The 20,193-nt window shown below is 32.7% G+C and overlaps 1 protein-coding gene across 7 annotated transcripts in view; it reads left to right on the top strand.

The window, feature by feature from the left end:
• The window catches only part of GRIK2 (glutamate ionotropic receptor kainate type subunit 2), a 641,759-nt gene that overhangs the window by 508,132 nt on the left and 113,434 nt on the right, over window positions 1–20,193 (top strand). For all 7 annotated transcript variants that reach the window (XM_079938731.1, XM_079938723.1, XM_079938728.1 and 4 more), the window contains one exon: window positions 16,712–16,830. In XM_079938731.1, coding sequence (XP_079794857.1) covers window positions 16,712–16,830 — 119 coding nt within the window. The remainder of the gene's footprint in view (window positions 1–16,711; window positions 16,831–20,193) is intronic.

The raw sequence follows: 20,193 nt of genomic DNA on the forward strand, positions 1-20,193 counted from the left end.
ACTTCCCTACATGCACTAAAAGTTAAAAAATAATTGGAAAAAATAACTTATTTTGGAATAATGATAAATTTAGCAAGCAACCTCTGTTTTTTATTCTGGGAAATTATGATTTGAGTGCAAACATGTGGCTTAAATAAATTCCAGTTTTATTAGTATTACTCTGTGTGTTAAAGGAGGAAGTGTTTTACAAAATAGTTGATAATTTATTTTGGATTTATTGCAAGGATGAAATTAATTATCTACTTGTATATAAATGATCAGCTCTCTCTAGGTAGATGAATTATGTAGATTTTAATTTGCGACATAATTTTGAAGCTACATCTTTTTATGAGGGCATAATCTTTTCAGAATTTTATTTGTCTAGCTTATGACCCACACTCTATAAACAGGACTGAATGGTCACTGTATTTTAAATCTCATTTACATATTAGACAACATCAAATGATAATTATTAATGTTCTATTTCTATATGGAATACAAGTACCATAAGTGCAAAAAGCTAGAAAATAAGTAGTGAATTCAGCTGACATGTGAGCCTAGAGTATCTAAAACTCAGCTATAGTGATATTAAAATGGCCTGCCTAGGCACAACGAGCAATATTTATCTACATGCTTCTAGTTTGCTCATCTTATGCAGGTTGGACAGGTAGCAATTTTGAATGGCTCATCTTAAAATGAATGCAATTATAAAGGATTATATGGTCTATCCTGCAAGACATTTACTCATTTACTCTTTTTTTTGCAGTCTTCTAGCTCCTCGTACATACTCTCATTTACAGTTAATGGAAAATATTAGGTCTTAGCCGATTTGAAATAAAATATGCTGTTAGATAAAAGCTTCATAAATGTCAGCTACACTTTCTCAGATTTAGACCAAGTGTTGTTCATTTGTTTTTTAGAATCAATGAAAATATATCGTTTATTTACTTTATGATCATAAGATGGTGTTTATCCTAATATTAAGTCTATGGTCATAGTTTATAACAAGATTGAAATTATATAAAATCAGATTAGGTTCTAAATAATAATACACCGTGATTTTTTGTTTTTGTTCAATGATCTTTTCATTGTCTGAAAGTTATTTCCACCTTGATCTATCAAACCTCTCTGTCTCTTTCTACATCTATCAATTTATCAATAAGTATGAGCCATATAAATCACAATATGAATAATATATTTCCTTATGTATTTCCCATTCATAATTTCTAATATATATTTATTTGAGATTACCTGCCAGTGACTATACTTAAACTATTTCAGAAATAAAAAGGTAGAACTTTTATTTTTCAAGTTTGATTAAATGAAAAACCATATACTAAGATGATTTCAGAGTGAATGGAGAATTTTTGGATGCTGAGGGAGGAAGATAGTTTTTTTTTAAACAAGTTCACTTGGGATTTAGAAAAAAAAGGTATTTACTGCTAGAAGAAGTTGGAACAGTCTATTTGACGAAACAGATAGTCGAGCTTGAGATACAAAATATTTTGAGAAATTAAAGAACTGATAGCTCAGATAAATGAACAGACACAGATGGACTACTTGGCCTTCTTTCATGAGCATATTTCCTATTTTATTGGCTTAAGATAAATAAATATATTTAAATGAATAAAAATGCAGGAGAAAAATGCATCTGTTGGAAATATATAAAATATGTTTTACTCATATACATACATATATGCATGTATATATATATATATTCACTATCACTGACCAGAAGTTAAAAACAATTCTTAATTGCATGATAAAACAACTCTTAATTATATAAATACAATATAAGAAGCAGTGACAGAAAAAATACTGATTAAAATAGAAATAGAATTTTGAGAACACATAGCTCATATCAATCCAATATAAAGTTTATAAAGTATATAAGCTCTGATATAATAAGTTTTAAAACATATGTATCCTACAAAACTCATTTATTATATGCAGTTGTAGAATTTGAGCATTAAACAAAATTATTTAAAATTTAATATTTTTCAAAGAATAAAGAAACAGTTATCAGTGGTATATTTTTCTATATCAAAAACAAAAGAAAGATGTGATTATAATCTAATACATAAGTATTTTGTATATGTTAGTCTAAAGTCACTCTTTGCACTGAAAAGCATTATAAATAAGTTGAAATATTGTGAATAAATGGTAATTTCAGGAATCTTGACCAGTATAATTCTTAAGGCATTTTAAAAATCCAAGTGATTAGGAAATTTCTTTGGGGGAAACAACAGTCCGTTTAGAAAATATTGTAAGTTTTGCTTAAACTTATTAACTGTATTCTGAAATTTTGTATCTAACGTAGAAGGAACTAATATAAATGAAAATAATTTCATAGGTTAAAGTCATAGAGAATTCATAACTTGATTTAAATTTTAGTAAATGGTTACTAATCTACTATTAATGTTTACTACTTCTGTCTACTAATCTACTTTTGTGCCATAAAACTGCAGGTCTTTGAATCATCTACTTTTCTGTATTTTATGTTAATCTGAATAAATGTTAGATAACTTTTAAAAGCTACTTTACAATTTCCCTATAAATTTATCTGTCATGGTTTTCAGTTTAATTGGTTGATTGACTAAAACAGAAATTCTGGGATCATTTATGGACCTTTTAAAATATAAAATGTTCTTTAAATACGTGCTTTCTTAGTTAAAGGTAACTAGTACTCTATTTTGTCTTCCTGACCCCAGGTTTTCATTCTAGCATACTGTTGGAGAAGTTAAAGCTGCTTCCTTTGCCCACAAAATAAGTCAAATATCACGTACAGGATAGGTGGTAACAGAGTAAAGATTGGCTTTACATAAAATTCATCTAATTATACAGGGTTGTATTTTCTATAACATTTCTAACAACAAACATTGCATTGATAAAGATGCAGAGATAATAAAATATAGTAGAACTAAAATAAATATTTAAGTATAAAAATAGACATAGGTAGTTTTTTTCTGATGGTACAGTTGAAAGAAAATGATTTTAGGGAACAAGGCTGGACAATCTTAGTTTCAAATTTAAGAAAATGTTTAAGGCATGGTTTTGACCAAACAAAAAACATGTCTGTAATCTGAATTTGTCCTTCCTGTTTACAACTGGTGCAGATTCTAAGAAATCATTAAAATAATTGCATGGTCATACTTTGAATAGGTTACAAAAATTCATAGTAGAAACCCATATGTGATCTTCCAAATCAGTTTAGCTTACTATAATTTCCAAAACAGAAAGCAAGCTTTGTTGATTAGGTAGGTTGAGTGATGGGGTGGGCTACCAGTGAATGTTTAAACACTGGTACAAAGCTATTTATTTATTTATTTATTTTCAGGTACGCGGGCCTCTCACTGTTGTGGCCTCCCCTGTTGTGGAGCACAGGCTCTGGATGCGCAGGCTCAGCGGCCATGGCTCACGGGCCCAGCCGCTCCACGGCATGTGGGATCTTCCCGGACCGGGGCACGAACCCGTGTCCCCTGCATCGGCAGGTGGACTCTCAACCACTGCGCCACCAGGGAAGCTCCAAAGCTATTTATTAATGATGAAGTTCACATTATGTGTGTGAAAATAATTAGAAAGATGGTCCACCTTCTAAATATGTGTCAAATTTATAAAATACCCGTGTCCAAACAATAGAATATCATCATATTTAGAGCTTGTTCCAATATTAATAAAATAATCTAAGGCAATAATTCTTTTCTGGCATTAAGTAAATATGCCAAATGCTATTTTACTTCTTGATACTCAAACTATATAACAAGTTATATCATTAGTGTTTTAAGTTTTCTGAGCCACCATGTACATACAAATCCATTATTAAGTGTATCCCTATTTTTTGTACCGTTCGGGTAATCTCACAGTGGCTGTGAATCAGCGTTGCTACGTAATCCTAGTCCTAAATTCTTAACTATCTTTGTTTTAAAATGAGGAATTTTTTATTCATATTTATGAAAAGGAATTTTAATTGAATCAAAGGCAATCTGTTTTACAGTGAAAGTAAAAGCTCTAAACATATTAGTGATTCATGCATTAGAGCATAAAATAATTTAACCAGGTGCAAAATCCAAGCTAATCTAATGTTTACTTTGTTTTGGCCTTAAGTGAAAACGTAACAAACAAAATTTATTCTTCCTGCCTTAAAGTGTTAAGAGATAGATAGAAGCTAAATAGATAAAGACGGAATGTCATCAACTAGAATCGAGTTAATCAGTTTTTAATTCTGTGAGGTTTTTTTTGGTGATAAATATGTAACATGTATTTATGAGTAAGGCACATAGCTCTCATCATATTGTGTATTTGAGTATGTCATATATTGAAATCATATGACTTTCAGATGTATTCCTTTTTTTCATTTTGTAAAAATTACAGTAACTACCCAGGTTTTCCTTTTAAATAATAGATTTAACCATTTATCTTGAAATTAAAACAAATAAGATGGAGTAGTGGGCTAAAGAATGCTGTAGGGGACTTCCCTGGTGGCGCAGTGGTTAAGAATCCGCCTGGTTAAGTGGTTAAGAATTCGCAGGGGACAGGGGTTCAATCCCTGGTCTGGGAAGATCCCACATGCCGCAGAGCAACTAAGCCAGTGTGGCACAACTACTGAGCCTGCTCTCTAGAGCCCGTGCTCTGTAACAAGAGAAGCCACCTCAATGAGAAGCCTGTGCACCACAACGAAGAGTAGCCCCAGCTCACCACAACTAGAGAAAGCCCTTGCACAGCAACAAAGACCCAATGCAGCCAAAAATAAATAAATTTATTTAAAAAAAAAGAATGCTGTAGATATTCTAGCAAAATGATTGGATGACCATAACTAAAGAGAGTCATAGTAAAATACTACAGACATACAACACACACACACACACACACACACACACACACACACACACACACACACACACACACACACACACACACACACACACACACTATGTGGCTAATGATTGTTTTGCCCTTTAGAGGATTTACTTCACATGTAAGTGTAGTGGTCCCTTACAGAGAAGCAGCCAATCACTGTATTTGTGTTTTTGCTTTCTTGTCGCTACCATTTCAATGTGAAGGCTGTTTTGTCTTCTGACAGGGATATAGTAAGCAAGGAAGACATGAGCTAGAAAGGAGAGGATAAACTATATCTGGAAAAATCAGAGGCAGCCTGGGGGCACTGAACATACAAGGAGGATAGAGAGGAAGGTAGCAGGAATAATTAATGCCAATCAGGAGGCTGGAGCTACAGCAAAGTGCTTTAACTACAACCTCCCTGTTCCTACCAATGTGGGCTCCTTCCACAGCCCCAAAACCATTTGTCTCTTTACATATTGGTCAAGTGTTTAGGCCTAATTAATTATTATATTTCATAAGTAGAGTCTCGATCTGTGTTTATTTGATTAAAAACCTTTCATTATTGTAGTTCTGTTTATTTCATAAATATATATCTCCATATCTATTGATATCTGCAGATAGTTCTGTATCTATCCGTATATGCACTAAGTAAACAAAGGAAAATGACTATACTTTGGTCACAATAAAAATTTTTGCAAGCTAAACTAGTTTTCTAGTCCTCTAAAATACAATAGGAAGTAGTAAATGACAAATCGGCATTAAATTATGCTCTGAGAATGACAGTTTTCAAAGTTCTTACCAAGGGCAAATTTATACAGCTATGTTTTTAAATCATAATTTAAATATGCATGTTGAAAGAGATGTGCTTTAATTGCATTATTTTATAAAGTTTTACAAGGATTTACTTATATATTTAAAACGTGTCCTATTTGTCCTGTTTGAATAATTACTCATCTAAATATGGTGCAAATAGGTAGTCAGTAAAGTAATGGACATATATTTGAAAGAATAATGAAATTCAGGATTATTAATATTGAAAGAAGCTATAGTGATGACCAGGGGCAGCCTCCTCACTCTGCAGATTAAGAAATTGAGGATGAAAGATAAGAGACAGAGATGGTTACAGATAAGAATGCTAATGGAAAACATTTCTTGAGAATTATTTCTTAATCTCTCTATTTGTTCAACAGTGTCTGTACATAGTTATGTATATGAAATATATTTTAAATTTAAAGCCTTCAAGGATTTGTCCATATTTGATGGGCAAAATATTTGTGAATAATAAAATTGAAATGATAAAATTAGATGCAAAATGACAAGTTAATTTTTAAGATTTTCTTAAACCTTGTTTAAATAATCTATAGCATACTTCTAGAGTTGCAGAGGATGATGTTGAATAATGACTTCTGATTCTCTGAGGAGTTAATATACATAAAGTTTTGCACCCTGTTGCAGTATCTTATAAATATTTCAGTTACTAGTTTAATGTAGTGTGAAGTAGAGAAGCACCTGCTGTATTGAATGAGGGAAAGACCTATAAATATACATAAAATTTTCTTTAAAGTTTTAAAGAGTTTGGGGGAAAAAATGTATCTCTTCCTGTAAATGTAATAAAAGCGATCTGGGTAGCTTTAGTGTATCTGCTGCTGACTTAGAATGTATTAGTTTAGGAAATATTGAATTAAAGATTAACCTAGACATCCTTTAAACTTAAAGGTGATCATTATTTGCAACAGATTTGTTTGTTTAAACATTTTAATTTTTAAATATTTTTAGATAATTAAATTTTTTACATTGACCTATTTCATCTTGAATCTAACCCAATGGAAGTCCTTATTCTTCAGAATCTGACATTTAAAATGGTGATAATCACACATCATAAGTAACACTGAACAAAGTGCTAAAGGATTACATATATACATGAATGCACACACACACACACACTCAATAAAACAATACTATTATTGAACACTTATTCTATTTCCAGTATCATTCTAATGCTTCAGGAGATATAAAATTAAAATGATATGCTCCCTTCTTTTAAAGAGCATATTATCCAGATAAGTGAATTAGACTTTAAAAGATGAGGGAAACTATATTAAGTAGAAGAAAATGGAGACAGCATTTCAGGTGGAGGAGATTAAAATAAATATGGTGTATCTTCTGTGAAAGGGCTTATTGTCGAATAAGTAAATTATGCTTTAAAATATAAGTAGGATACTAATTACTGGACTGTAATGGAATATTTCAGCTGTAAGGAAAAGCATTAACAAAAATGTGGAGATGTTAATATGAATGCCATGTATGAGATATTTATTGGTTTATTTGAATAGATTTTTGTTGGGGTATAGCAGGAAACATGGTGAGATGACTCAACTTTCTAAAGCTTTGAAAATTGAACAGAAAAAGTTGGAGTTGATTGGAAAGCAATATTGATTTCTTGGAGGTTTTTGACGAAAGAATTAACAGTATTAAAGTCCAGGAAGATTTGCTTGGTAGTCATATGTAGGATGGACAAGAGAGATATTGTTGGGAGAATCAAAAGACAGGAAGACTTGTTGGATTAGAGGTAAAAAAAGCCTAAGCTAAAATTATAGTAATAAGGGGATTGCAAAATGGGAATGAAAGGGCAAATTCAAGAATTATTTTGAAGAAAAATACAATAAACCTTGGCGATATACTGAATACAGACGCTGAAGGAAAGACAGGTGACTTCAAGAATTCTCATCTCAATCTTTGAAAAATGCCTAGATTATTTGCAAAAGTGGTTGACTATAGACATTGGGTTGGTCTGGTATGGGGAGGATGGCCAGTTTGATTTTAGTCGTGCTGAGTTTGAGGTATGGCTATACATCCAGGTGGAACTCTCTCGTAGGCAGCTGGAAATACAGGATGGAAAGCTGATGAGATTTAAGTGAGATTCAGATACATAGATGTTCAAGTTAATTCAAAGTCAGCAAAGGACTATACCGATAAAAGAGCACAGGGCTAGTTCTACAGTTCTACGGATAATGACTGCGCAGAGGATCATGAGTGTATGAACTACAGGTAATTCTTAATCCTTGAGCTATATTTAATTGAACTAAATAGATTTATGTTCAATTGTGTTTATTTTGTTAAAAATCATCTCTCTGAATTGCACACTCATATTATTTCCTAGTTTATATAATAATGATTTGCAAATGTTTTGTTCCTTTCATTTCTTTCTTAACCATAGTTTAACTCCATCCAATTTCAAAGCCTCACCACATCATTTTACATTATGAAACCTTTTACATCTGAGCATAGGAAACACAATACAGCCCTAACTAATATCCTGCTCATTAATGATTTGGAAGGTAACTAAAATTAATTATGGCTATGGAAGTCTTTTCCTTAGAAACCAATTCTTGAAGTACTTAATGTATGCTCAATTAAAAAAACATTTTTTGTAAAAATGTTCCTATAAGAGGGTTTCATCTTCAAGGAATTCATGGAAAAGACTCTGACAAGTACAGGTTTCTAGTAACTGACTATACTACTGAACTGAATGAATAAGCATTTTCAGAACTCTAATGGAAACTGATGAATTCATAAAAGTGCTAACAAAAGATCAAGATGGAAAAAAAATTAATTACATGGGACCGAGTGAACTGATGAGGATGATTATAATTTTTGTGACTTTCTGTTTGAATTAAAAAAAAAAATCCCACAAGGACTCAGGCAAAAATATACAAATCAATTTTCACTGCAAAGTAAAGGAGCTGCTACAGTGGAGGATTACTGGACTGAATGTCAATATTGTGGCATAGTATGAGTGTGTTTCGTGTTTGGTAATTGCAATCATTGTTTCTTTTGTTGTGGTCATCCATTTACAATGCTTGGTGTCAGTTTATTTATCTCTTGTAAAAATAAAGTACAGTGTGTGTGTGAAAAAAAAAATTCCAGTATGAGCTTGTATAACTCATTCTAAAGCACACACAATCACTTTTTTAAGTAAAACAAATTTTAAATTTAATTTACTGAACAATAGGAACTATTTCAGGATATATGTTATTGATAACTATCAACATAAAATGTATAGAGTCAACTGCTGCAGAATATTAATCATCCTTATTTCTGAAAAGAAAGTGTTATTTAGGTTATATAAACTGTTTATTTGGAATGATCACAAAACAAATTTTCTGGCTAAGGATAGTATTTAGAATTAATTATGCACTCAGAGTGGTATGTTTGGTAGTAAAGATTCAGAAAGTAAAAAACAATCAAACAAACAAAAAACCTAAAGGTAAAACGATACTAGTGGAATATAAGTAGATAAAGCAGTTGCTCAGAATCAGTTTTGATTGTTGGTGAAGCCTGCTGCTAAGACACCACTGTTTTGTTTGCTATGGAGTAAAGCTTTTAGTACTTGAGGAAACTGTCTCCACTTATTAGACATTCAGAACCGTAAAAGATAACCGGACAGGTTAAACTTTAGGATGACAAGGGCATTTCTACAGAAGTTTCTTGTCGGGAACCCCTGTGTTTTGTACAGGTGTTAGGAAGAGAACCTGTCAGTACCATCTTTGACATGGTGCATTTCCCAAGGTTGTATGGCATTATCTTTGATCATGGTTTCTAATAGGCACATAAAAATATTTTAAAGTTACTTCTTGACAATTTTCTGAAATCAAAGTTAATTAAAGATAAATAATTTTGAAAAATAATCAGTCTACCCTAGAAAGTTTTTTTTCTTCATCCAACATGTTGAATTAAATTCCTTTAACTTGATTTATTTCATCTCAAAGATACTGTGATGGTTCACAAAAATTGCTGAGGCTCTTGCTTTTAGCATTTCTTCATGGATTCAAAGAGATAACTTTTCCTGACAGTGTTAGAGAAGCAATATTATATTCCATGTGCAAAATAGTTAGAATTCAGGTGGTGATGGCAAAATACAGAGCAAAGATAATATTGTAAAAATAGTTTAAACTTCAGGTGAATTTGAACATCCCTTAAGGATTTCATATCTATGCATATATTATTGAATTTTAACATTTATAATATTTATATTATCAGGCTTGGTATGGTGGTTAAATTTAAAAACTGACACTCATTCTGCGATATTTCTGAATAGAAATCAGATGGTATTTAATGCATTTGTTAATCAAAATGTGATCTTTTGCTGAAAAATTTGGGAATTTTTTTGTATTCCAATGACATCAAGGCATTAACCAAATCTTACTTTTTGAATGCTCTCAATGTGCAAGAATTGACTTTACAGAGTACAAGATATAAGTGTGCTAAAAAGTGATGAAGCAAAGTCTTTTTCTATCCCTAGTGAAAATCAAGCAATTCCTCATTGACTTGGGAGTAGAGAAACTACAAATAATATTCTTCTGTCACAGGGAACTGAATTAGAACATAGGAATTCCCTTCTCCTTTTTTTATGGGGTATGATAATGATTGAACACTGCAAAATGAGGTAGAAGGGAGTTGCTTGCACATCTTTCTCTAGCCTGTGTGATCTTGGGCAGATCCCTGATCTATCTAAATCTCAGCTTTTAATAATAATAATATTGTTCTTATCTCCGGTCATTTGTTGCAGTCCAAAATGAGATAATATAGCTACATTTGCTTTTATAATTGGCAAGTATGACGCAAAGGATATTATTCTTACTAATTCTATATTTCATTTCTAATAGTTTTTATTTAATTTGTCTTATCTGGGGTAACTCAATTGGTTCTTTGGTGCCTTGTTTTAAACTCTTCTTTTAGTAGAAGGCAACTCTGCTTTTCAGAGACTTTAGAAGTTCCCACATTTTCTCTGCTCCCACCAGAGATGTCTTCAAAACAGCATAATTTCAAAAGAATATGCATGCTTCTTCCCTTTCTTTCCTGGATTTTAATCTGCTTCCTGCACAAGTATGAGAGCTCTTATAGCTAGCTCTCCTTAGGGCATTCCTGAATTAAACTAACAGTACCTTCATCTCCTAGAAATAGAGTGACCCTTGTAACTTTCAGTCCATTTAGATCTAATTTCTAGAAATATCCTCTCATTTCTGGCTATTTGCTTTTATGCTGGGGATAGTTATAACATCCACTTCCATGTTCTGCTTCTCGAGTAAGTGCCAAACACACCGGTGGCTACATGCTAACCCGTATTATGACTAACCTAGCCGGATTACCTATTCTGACCAAGTATGTCATTTAAACGTATCATTAAATTATATCCTTTAAGTGTAGTGAACAGTTGAACATGTCTCTAGAGTAAGAAATCTTTAGATTATGCGCTTTTAGCTAACATTTGTATAGCGCTGCATAGTTTGCAAAATGTTTTGCATATATTGTCTCTCATGCTTAGTTTTTTCTTATTCTTTAGAAATAAACCTTCAGCTCAGAGATTTAGCAATATGTCACCAAGTACAAAATATACATGTGGCTGTAACTCAAGTTTTATAGTCCTCATACCTGTAGTCATTCTGTTAACGTAATTTTTAGGCACTAAAGTCATACAAATATATTAATAATGATAATTATAAAGATAAAAAGCTTATCTAAAGGGCATCATAAAATTTTGAGAATACAAAATTAGTATATGAAATGCCAATAGTGGAGCACAAGGCAATAGGTAATATACAGAGATTTGAAAAAAGTAAGCTTTGGGAGGAAAGTAAGCACTATGGAATTTCAGAAAGGAGTAGAATAAACGTGAGGTGGGTGAACCAACTGAAAGGAAGAGGATTTTTCACTTAGTAGGAACAGCATAAACACAGACAGAGTGAGACAATTGGCCAGTCTACAGAATAGTTTGAATAAGGTTAAAAACACTGAGTCATATTATATAGAACATTGAAATTCAGAGGCATAGAATGTTAAACCTAATTCAGTAGCTAATAGAATTGATCGGTTCTAGAGAAGGCATGTTATGGTACAAAACTTACTGTGAAGATAGTTTGCAAAACAAAATAGAGAAAACGGGAAGCAAGTAAGAATTGAGTTCTAAAATCCACAATTCAGAACTGAAATGAAAGTGCATGGATGGGATAAAACAAAGAGGCATTACAAAAGTTGATATGGTTTAAGCATATCACATTTGTTTGTATTTAAGGAAGGAGATTAAAAGAAGATTTAAGTCTCAAGAACTCAGAGAACTGCTATATCATTTTAGAATGGAAAAAATTGTTAAGGAGAGCTAGTATGGAAGAAGTTGTTGGGTTTAGTTTTAATAATTTTATGTATGAGGTAATGGTGAGCTGCCTCAGTAGGAATATACAAAGATGAATGGAAATACTTTGAGTAATATGGCTATAAATTAAGAGGGTTTTCTAATTATCAGCAGAGGAGTTAAAGCCATGAGTGTGTTAGGTCATTAAAGAGGGAGGAAAGATCTGAGAGCCAAGATTTAGCCAAAAGGGATCTCCTGTTAGTGGGGCAGAGAGCAAATAATCAGGGGCACATATCACAGAAGTTAAAAGAGAAGATATCAAAGGGCTAATGTTCAGTAAGAATTTTAGTAGAAGCTGCAAAATGATTAAGTGATAGTCTTAAGGAAAAAAGACAATGGATTCAAAAAGACTTTTACAGAGATGGAAGCTTAGGGTTAAGGAGGTATTAGGTGTAGGGAAATAGGAGGATTATCATTTTAGATGCTTGGCCAGAAATTGAAAAAGAGCGAGAGGAGAGGCAAAAAGAGCATCAGAATAACTCAAATATGTGTTAGATGCCCACTAGGTTTAAAGCCTCATGCTAGAATATTTGTAGGAGACACATGATAAATCAGAAACTGTATTTGCATGTACTCATTTACAGTTAACAGAAGAGGGAAGATAGGTGCATTAATTTATAAAGAGGAAGCCGGGCTATCATAGGTATGACCTGAAGCTCTTAGTGCTATAGATATGTAAAAAAGAGAGGGGCACCTGAGTCATTCAAGTACTGACTGGTTAAGCTTCTCTAAAAAGACAGCTAAAAATACAGTGCCTTGAATCAGAAAGCATTTATTCCCCTTACTCCACAGTCTATAGGAGTGCAGTCCAAGGATGGTGGGGCACCTCTGTCATCCTCAACATGGGGCTTCTAATAGTCTGTAGTCATCACCATTTCCTAAAAGATGGAGAAGGAAAAGAGAGTACAGGGCAAATATCCTTAAAGAGAATTCTCAGAAGTTGTACACATCACTTCTGTTCATATTGCAGAGGTTCAAATTTAGTTGCATTCAAGGGAAGAAGGAAAGTATAGTTTTATTAGCTGGGCAGCAATGTTCCTAGTAAAACTCAGGCAAGACAATGAATACTGAGGGTTAGTCACTGGTCCCTACCTTAGATATTTACTCCAAGAAAAGATCAGGAAAACTACAACTAGATGGTAGTATTGGAATTCAGTTGGAATTGAGGGGTGGGTGTAGGATTTGAATAGTGGAGAGGAGTAGAGAGTAGGGAATTACAGGTTAAAGGACAAGATGAGCAAAGAAATGCATAAGAATCAATATAGGATTTTGGGGAAAAGTGGCCAGAGCCTGGTGAGTAGGAGAAAAAGCAGTGGAACATAATCCTGGAATGGTATTTTGGAGCACAACGCAGAGGATCTCAAATTCCATGCTTAAAAGTTTGTATGTAGCCTGTAGACATGATTGAAGATTTGTTTTTAATAGAGTTGTATCATTTTGGAAATTATTCTACATGAAAATTAACTGAGAAGCAGTATTTGGAGCTTATAAATTTGGAATAAAAAGTGGGAAGACCAGCTGGGAGACTACTGCTACAGGGTATGACAACCTGAACTGGCATTAATGCCAATGGAAATAAACAGGGAAGGAGGGGAGGAAATGGAAGAGTCTTTCTGTAGGTAAACTGATATAAATTAACAACTGTTTGGAGGTCAGTGTTGTGGAAAAAAGGAATGTAAAGAACTGAAGTTGACTCTAAAGTCAGGATAAGTGAACTAAGGACTAGGGGCAGGACCTTTGCAGTTGTTGTCAGGGAATGCCAGCAGGTGATGCTATTGACAGAGATGGAGAAGACAATAAAAGGGCAGTATTAGGAAGAAAGATTATGAGTTCATATTGGACATATTAATATTGAAAAGTCTACTGTCAGGCCATTGGAAATTCACTTAAGGTCTAGAGAGTGATTAGGGTGAAATATATAGATTTGAAATGACTGAAATATTTTTTTATGGGCAGAAAAAACATGGAGGCCAATAGAACTTTTAAAAGTGGTAAATCTGAAGAATTGGAAGGAAGGGATAGATACTGAAGCAAGATCTGTTGGAAATAGAAAGGGTAGAGTTAACATAGCAGTTAATCTTAGAGGGGAGAGGTGATTCCGTTTAGAAAAAAACAGAGAATGAAACTAGAATCAGAGCTGTGTTGACTTAAACATGAGGGAGATAAAGCAGATAAAGGGCAAAGCAGTGCAGGGCCAGTGCAGTATGTGTGGGGTGAGTGCGGGATGGCAGTAACTCACATTACCACGATTAGGAGGATGTTAATGAATCAAATGGAGACAGGAGAAAAGCTTTCGGAGTGTCACTATGAAGAGCCAATTGCAAATTCAAGTTAGATAGCATGTTTGTTGGCTAGTTCTGCATCTTTTGGGTACCCTGGAAATCTTCTCTAAGGAAAAAGCAGACAAGGTGGAGAATGTGAAAGGTGTACATAATTTGAATTTCAGTATTAGTTTGCCATGCAGTTTTTCCTTTTGTTAAGTTATACAGGACTCCCTCACTGCAGTAGATATTAGTCTCTTGAAAGCAGTGCCAGTGTTTCCAGATTCTTCCTCCTTATTTCCCTCCATTTTCCCATTCCTTCTTTCCTCCCTTCCTCTTTCCTTCCTTCCTTCCTTCCTCCCTTCCTTCCTTCTTTTTTTCCTTCATTCCTTCCTGCCTTTCCTACCTTCTCAGAATTAAAAAAATGTATATTTTTATATGTACATGTATAAATACACTTATGGAAAAGGAGGGCAGAATCCTGCATATTTATACTTCCCCCTCCCCAACCCCGATCACTACATCTCCCTCCCCTCATTTCATGGAATCCCTTGAAGCACCAGTATAAAACTCAAAGGCTCATGGAATTCTATGTGAAAACGAGTGATCTTGATCAGCCAAATTATACCTTCTCAATATCTGTAGTTATGTTTCTAGGATTTATGATGTACAAAAACTAATTCCAGCTCTTACAGACCAGCTTTGTGTTTATAGCTAATATACTCGCAAGAGTCTGAAAAGAACAGTTTAATTATCAAGGAATCAAAATAGGAGTCTGAATATGTAACTATAGGCAAAGTCACATTTTAAAATATTTATTGTTTAAAAACAGAGTTTATATAACTTGTCCAAGGGCATGGAGCTGCATGGTCCAGCTGCAGAGCCTGTGATCTGACCACTAGATCACATTGCTTCTGATGATCAGTGAATTGTTTAGATAGTTAATTGAAAATGGTAATATTTTTAAAGACAGTCTTGGGTAAAGATTGATGACCAACATTCTAATACTTTGAAATACTTTTAAAAATGTATATAACTTTTTGCATAAGCGTAAAAGTAATAAGGGATTTAAATAAAAATGAAATGTCTAAAACCAAAGCTAGTTCTACTTCAGTCAGACATAACAAATCAGATCAGAATGTTTAATTACTATCCAATCAACCTTTCTGTTCAGTGTGTCAGTTTAACTTAGAGAACCAAACAAAACATTCCTTTGTTTGTCAAGGGTAGGGTATTAAAACAAGGGTGTTCTAAAAATTGCAGTAGAAAGATGAAAATGGTTTGTTTGATCTTCAGAATTTGAATATGTCAGAAAGATTATTGTGAAGAAAATTGGGCTTTTTGAAGTGACAGATACATTATTCAAATAACTTTGATTGAATGCAAGATTTTTTAATGCTTTCATAAAGGGGACACACACTAATTTGGTTTATAAAAGAGTGGCTTTAAAATTTGAGGTATTAGGGAAAATATTTTGTTAGTTTAGTAATTAGACTAAGCATTTTTAATTATGGCAGTGATATTTTTTGATAGTAGCATTAATTGAAACATATATCTGGATTATAATTAGAATAAATTAATTTGTGTGTACACTTGACAATTTAAAAAGTCCTCAGTTTGAATTATTTGAGAGATGTTATTAATATTTCTAAAACCATCTATAACTGGCCTCAACAATTAGATTGGTTTTTCTTTGTCTTAAAGCAGTGATTCAAATTAATTGTAGATTTGAAACCAAATAGTAAGTGGAAACCAATCAGTCTCAAATGCATTCCTGCTTCTAACATTGCTTTGATAGCCTGAATATCACCATTCCCTCTGAAACCTATAATGATGTCAGAAGCATGTGTCAGAATGCAGTTCATTCTGATTCGGTTTTCTATTTAGATGTGAGTTTGTTACACAGAAAGATACAAATCCATCGTACTGTTTCCTTAGAGGTATAATTATTCACTGATCATTTAATCTCCGTCACTTTGGCAGTTTCTGTTATATCACAAAAAATTCTTGGGGTGATTTTGTATCATTTCTTCTGTCTTTAACAATTTTTCCACAGTTTTAAAAATGTTTATTTCATACCTAAGTTTGTTTTCTTTTTTAATGATTTTCTAGTCTTTAAAACAAATTTTTTAAATCTGCATGTGAAAAGCCTATATCTTATAAAATGTTCTTGGTTTACCGAAATACAGATTTTCCTCTCATAAGTCATATAAGGTAAAGAAACACTGTTTATCATCTTAGCATGGTAATTAGCTGATAAGGACAGGGATCATTAAAACCTACAACTTGCTGGCATGCATATGAAATTGTACTATAAAAATGCTTATTTCTGGTTTCTACTTAATCTTACCTGTCTTTCTGTTTCTTTTGCAGCAAAAGTGTTGGATAGAATGTCTTCTCACTGCCATTTAAACATATTCTTTTCTTCTGTCAATTACCACAGGTTTAGTCCCTATGAGTGGTATAACCCTCACCCTTGCAACCCTGACTCAGACGTGGTGGAAAACAATTTTACCTTGCTAAATAGTTTCTGGTTTGGAGTTGGAGCTCTCATGCAGCAAGGTATACGATTCAGCCTGCTATTTCCCTTGGGCACCATGTCCCACTCTTTGCTGGGTGTGACAGTTCTCGCTGGCACAAGTCGCTTGCATGGGTGCCTCTCTGCATGTAACCATAATCCAGCTTCTCCATCTACCTAATGCATTAAGGCGTTCTCAAATCCCATCCAAGAGAGATTCTGAGAAAATAATTAGCTTTTGCAATTGCACATACAGTATACTCATCTAACTTTTTCTTAACCCACAGTAGATACATTATCTCATAGATAACCAAGCTAACCTGATCCATTAGCTAGAAGCTGCATTTAAAGTACTATTAAGATTGCATCTCCTTGAGACAAGAATACAGTGTATTGCTCCTGTTTCCTGTCTCATTTTGATGTAAAAAAATTCCCTTTCATATCAATTCTTGATGACTAGATGCCTTTGTATTGCATGATTAGCAAATCTACTGCATATAAATTTGCAAAAATAAAATATTTAACCATTTAGAGTTACCTTTTCAAGTAAAATATTAGCTGCATCTGATAGTATATAAGAATATAAAGTATTGCATGCTCAGAAGTGCATGCAAAAATACTCTTTCACAATTATTTAAAATTTATAATATTAACGGTAAAAGTAAAAACTATATTTCTCAGAAAATGACATAATACATGCAATATGTCTTAATGGTATATATATAGCTATGAATTCATTATTTTAGTCTCAGTTCTCCCAAGCTGAATTTATTTTTATTTTTGCTGCTGTGATTTCTTTTATTAATCTTTTAATATTTATATAAAAGTTCAATAAATTAATGTCAGACCTACTACTCAATATAAAAGATTTCATTAGCCAAGACCGAAGACTATTTTATGCATTTAAATATGTAATCTTTTTAAGTTTTAAAATGTAGTAAATAAAGCAAAATGCCCAAAATTTGAACAACTGACAATGACCGGATTAAGGAAAAAAAAACATATTTCTTTGTAAGAGTTACCACACCTACCATAAAGGTTTACCTTAAATTTTAGAGGTGTATTTATTATCCACTTTGAAGAAATTCATTTGGTAATTGCATTACAGACCTGAGGAAGAGAAAATTTATTGTTAAGTTATAAAATGTTTATAAAAAAGGTACTTTGCTTTTGCATGTTTAATATTATGCATAAATCCATTAGTTCATTACTGTTTCATTTATAAACTACTTCCTAAAGTGAAAATAAATAATTACATGTTAAAAGGAAAAAAATCAATTTGACAAATACATTTTACAAGCAATCCTACTGAGTTGAGATAATTTTTCCTTTTAAAAATATAAGTATCCATATATATAGTTTTACAGGTATTTAAACCTAAAACTTGAAAATTCAGAGAACTCTTACATGAACTAATCTAATTTTGAGGCATCTCTTTCTAAATAAAATGAATAATCAGTAGTTGTATTTGCCCTTTCCTACACTTTGGGTCCAGTGTTTTTTTTTTTTTTCCTTAGATTTATTTACTGTTGGAAGATAATATTGGAGTTCTTTTAAAATTTTAGAAGTGAATAAAAATCTATCATATGAGACAAGCATCTTTTATAAGTAGCACTGGGTTATGCCATTCCCCCAGGCAAATTGCTAGTCACCGGCTAATAATTAACCTTAATAGCCTGGAACAAATTGTTCTCATAATAAAGATCTGACCATAATAAAGGTTTTAAAATGATTTTTCCTACCACTTTGGAAAATAAAATATTCTTTTTTACTTATATTTTATAAAATATTTGGAGACTTTTGAATATGTATACTGGTGAGATGAACTTGATATCTATACAATCTAGCAATTAGAAATAAGACTATATCTGATATCTCTGAAAATGATGACAATCTGAACAATGAAAAATTCAAATATACATTTGCTTTGCCACATAACTACTTCACTGCTGGTGGATACATGAAAGAGGAACCCATACTATTCTGGCTGATGCCCAGCTCCCCAGGAATTAGTGGGATATAGTGCTGGACATGACGTTACCTTGAGTACATGACAGTCAGCCCCTAACCAGGCTCTGATTCACAAGCCTAGGAGGTACTCGTTTAAGTCCTTGGGTAAGATATGAACTTGTGGTAATTGGGCCATTTTTGTCGAATGTCTCCACTGTTTTTTTTCTTTCCCAGTCTTGTTTGACTTTATTGGTGGTGTTGTTAAAAAAAAAAAAAAAAAATAGACTGGGCAGCCATAGCTGCTGATCATCTTGGGAATATTGAATATTTTAGTGTTTTGGTGTCCGAGTGTGTGTCTGACAGGGCCTAGGAGCAACTACGTCAGAAAGGTACTTTTCTGTTTTTTTTCCTTACAGAGTGGTAGGCAGAGTCTGGAGCTGGAGTTGGCTGTCATGTCCAAGTCTGTCTGCTTTTTAAAATGTTGTTTGTTTGTTTGTTTGTTTGAAATTGGAAGGGTGAGATGAACTGCAGTATAAGATGGGCTGTTTTGATAGAGCCAAGTCATGATACCACTTCTTTTCAATGTTAACATGAATAATTTGTTGTATTTTTCATTCCTTCTAAAGATGCGTTACCTTACTGCATCCGTTATTATATTAAAAAATATGTTAAACAAAACAGCAAATGGAGTCCATCTTTGCTTCATTCCATTTTACTCAAACCCTATTAAAATTAATTTGTAGCCAGTGCTTTCTTGACTGTAGGTTCAAAATGATTAAAAGTGAATAGTAATATATATATCCATAAATTTAGTATACTTTTTTTTATAAAAAAGTTACACATGCTGATATGTGTTCATTTCAATATTAAGACTGCAAATAATGTGGTAAAACCAAAGGACTCAATTTAAAAATTGTTAGAATTTTATTTTATAACCTAAATTAATTAAAATTAATAATACTCAAAAGCTAAATATAATTATCAGATCTCATTCTCTTATTAATACCATGAGCAGGCAACTCCAGCCATGTTTTGTAATATAATTATGAAATTTTTATATGTGTGTAAAAATAAATTTATGGCAATTTATTCTTATTCTGATTTTCCTCATTGAGGCTAACTATAGTGATAGGAGACATTTGTTTATGCATAAGAAAATAATTTACTACCTATTTTAAAATAAAAACTGGACTAAAACCCCACAGCTCAAGAAATGTGGTTAATTAAAATTATTTTCCTACAACATTACTTTTTTAAATGGCAGTATAGACAAGACTTTTGGGCTTCATGTGCATGAAAAATGAAACTTTACATAAATAAAGCTTGTTAAGAAATGGATTGGAACGTACATTAAGTCATTTCTTCTAAAACCCACATAACTAACAAGATATGAAAATCTATAAAAGTGGTTTATAAACTAGAGTGAGAGAGATTTCTCCCTTCTAATTCTATTTTTA

The sequence above is a fragment of the Stenella coeruleoalba genome (genome assembly GCF_951394435.1).
Source record: "Stenella coeruleoalba genome assembly, chromosome: 12".
In the NCBI taxonomy this organism is placed as follows: Eukaryota; Metazoa; Chordata; class Mammalia; order Artiodactyla; family Delphinidae; genus Stenella; species Stenella coeruleoalba.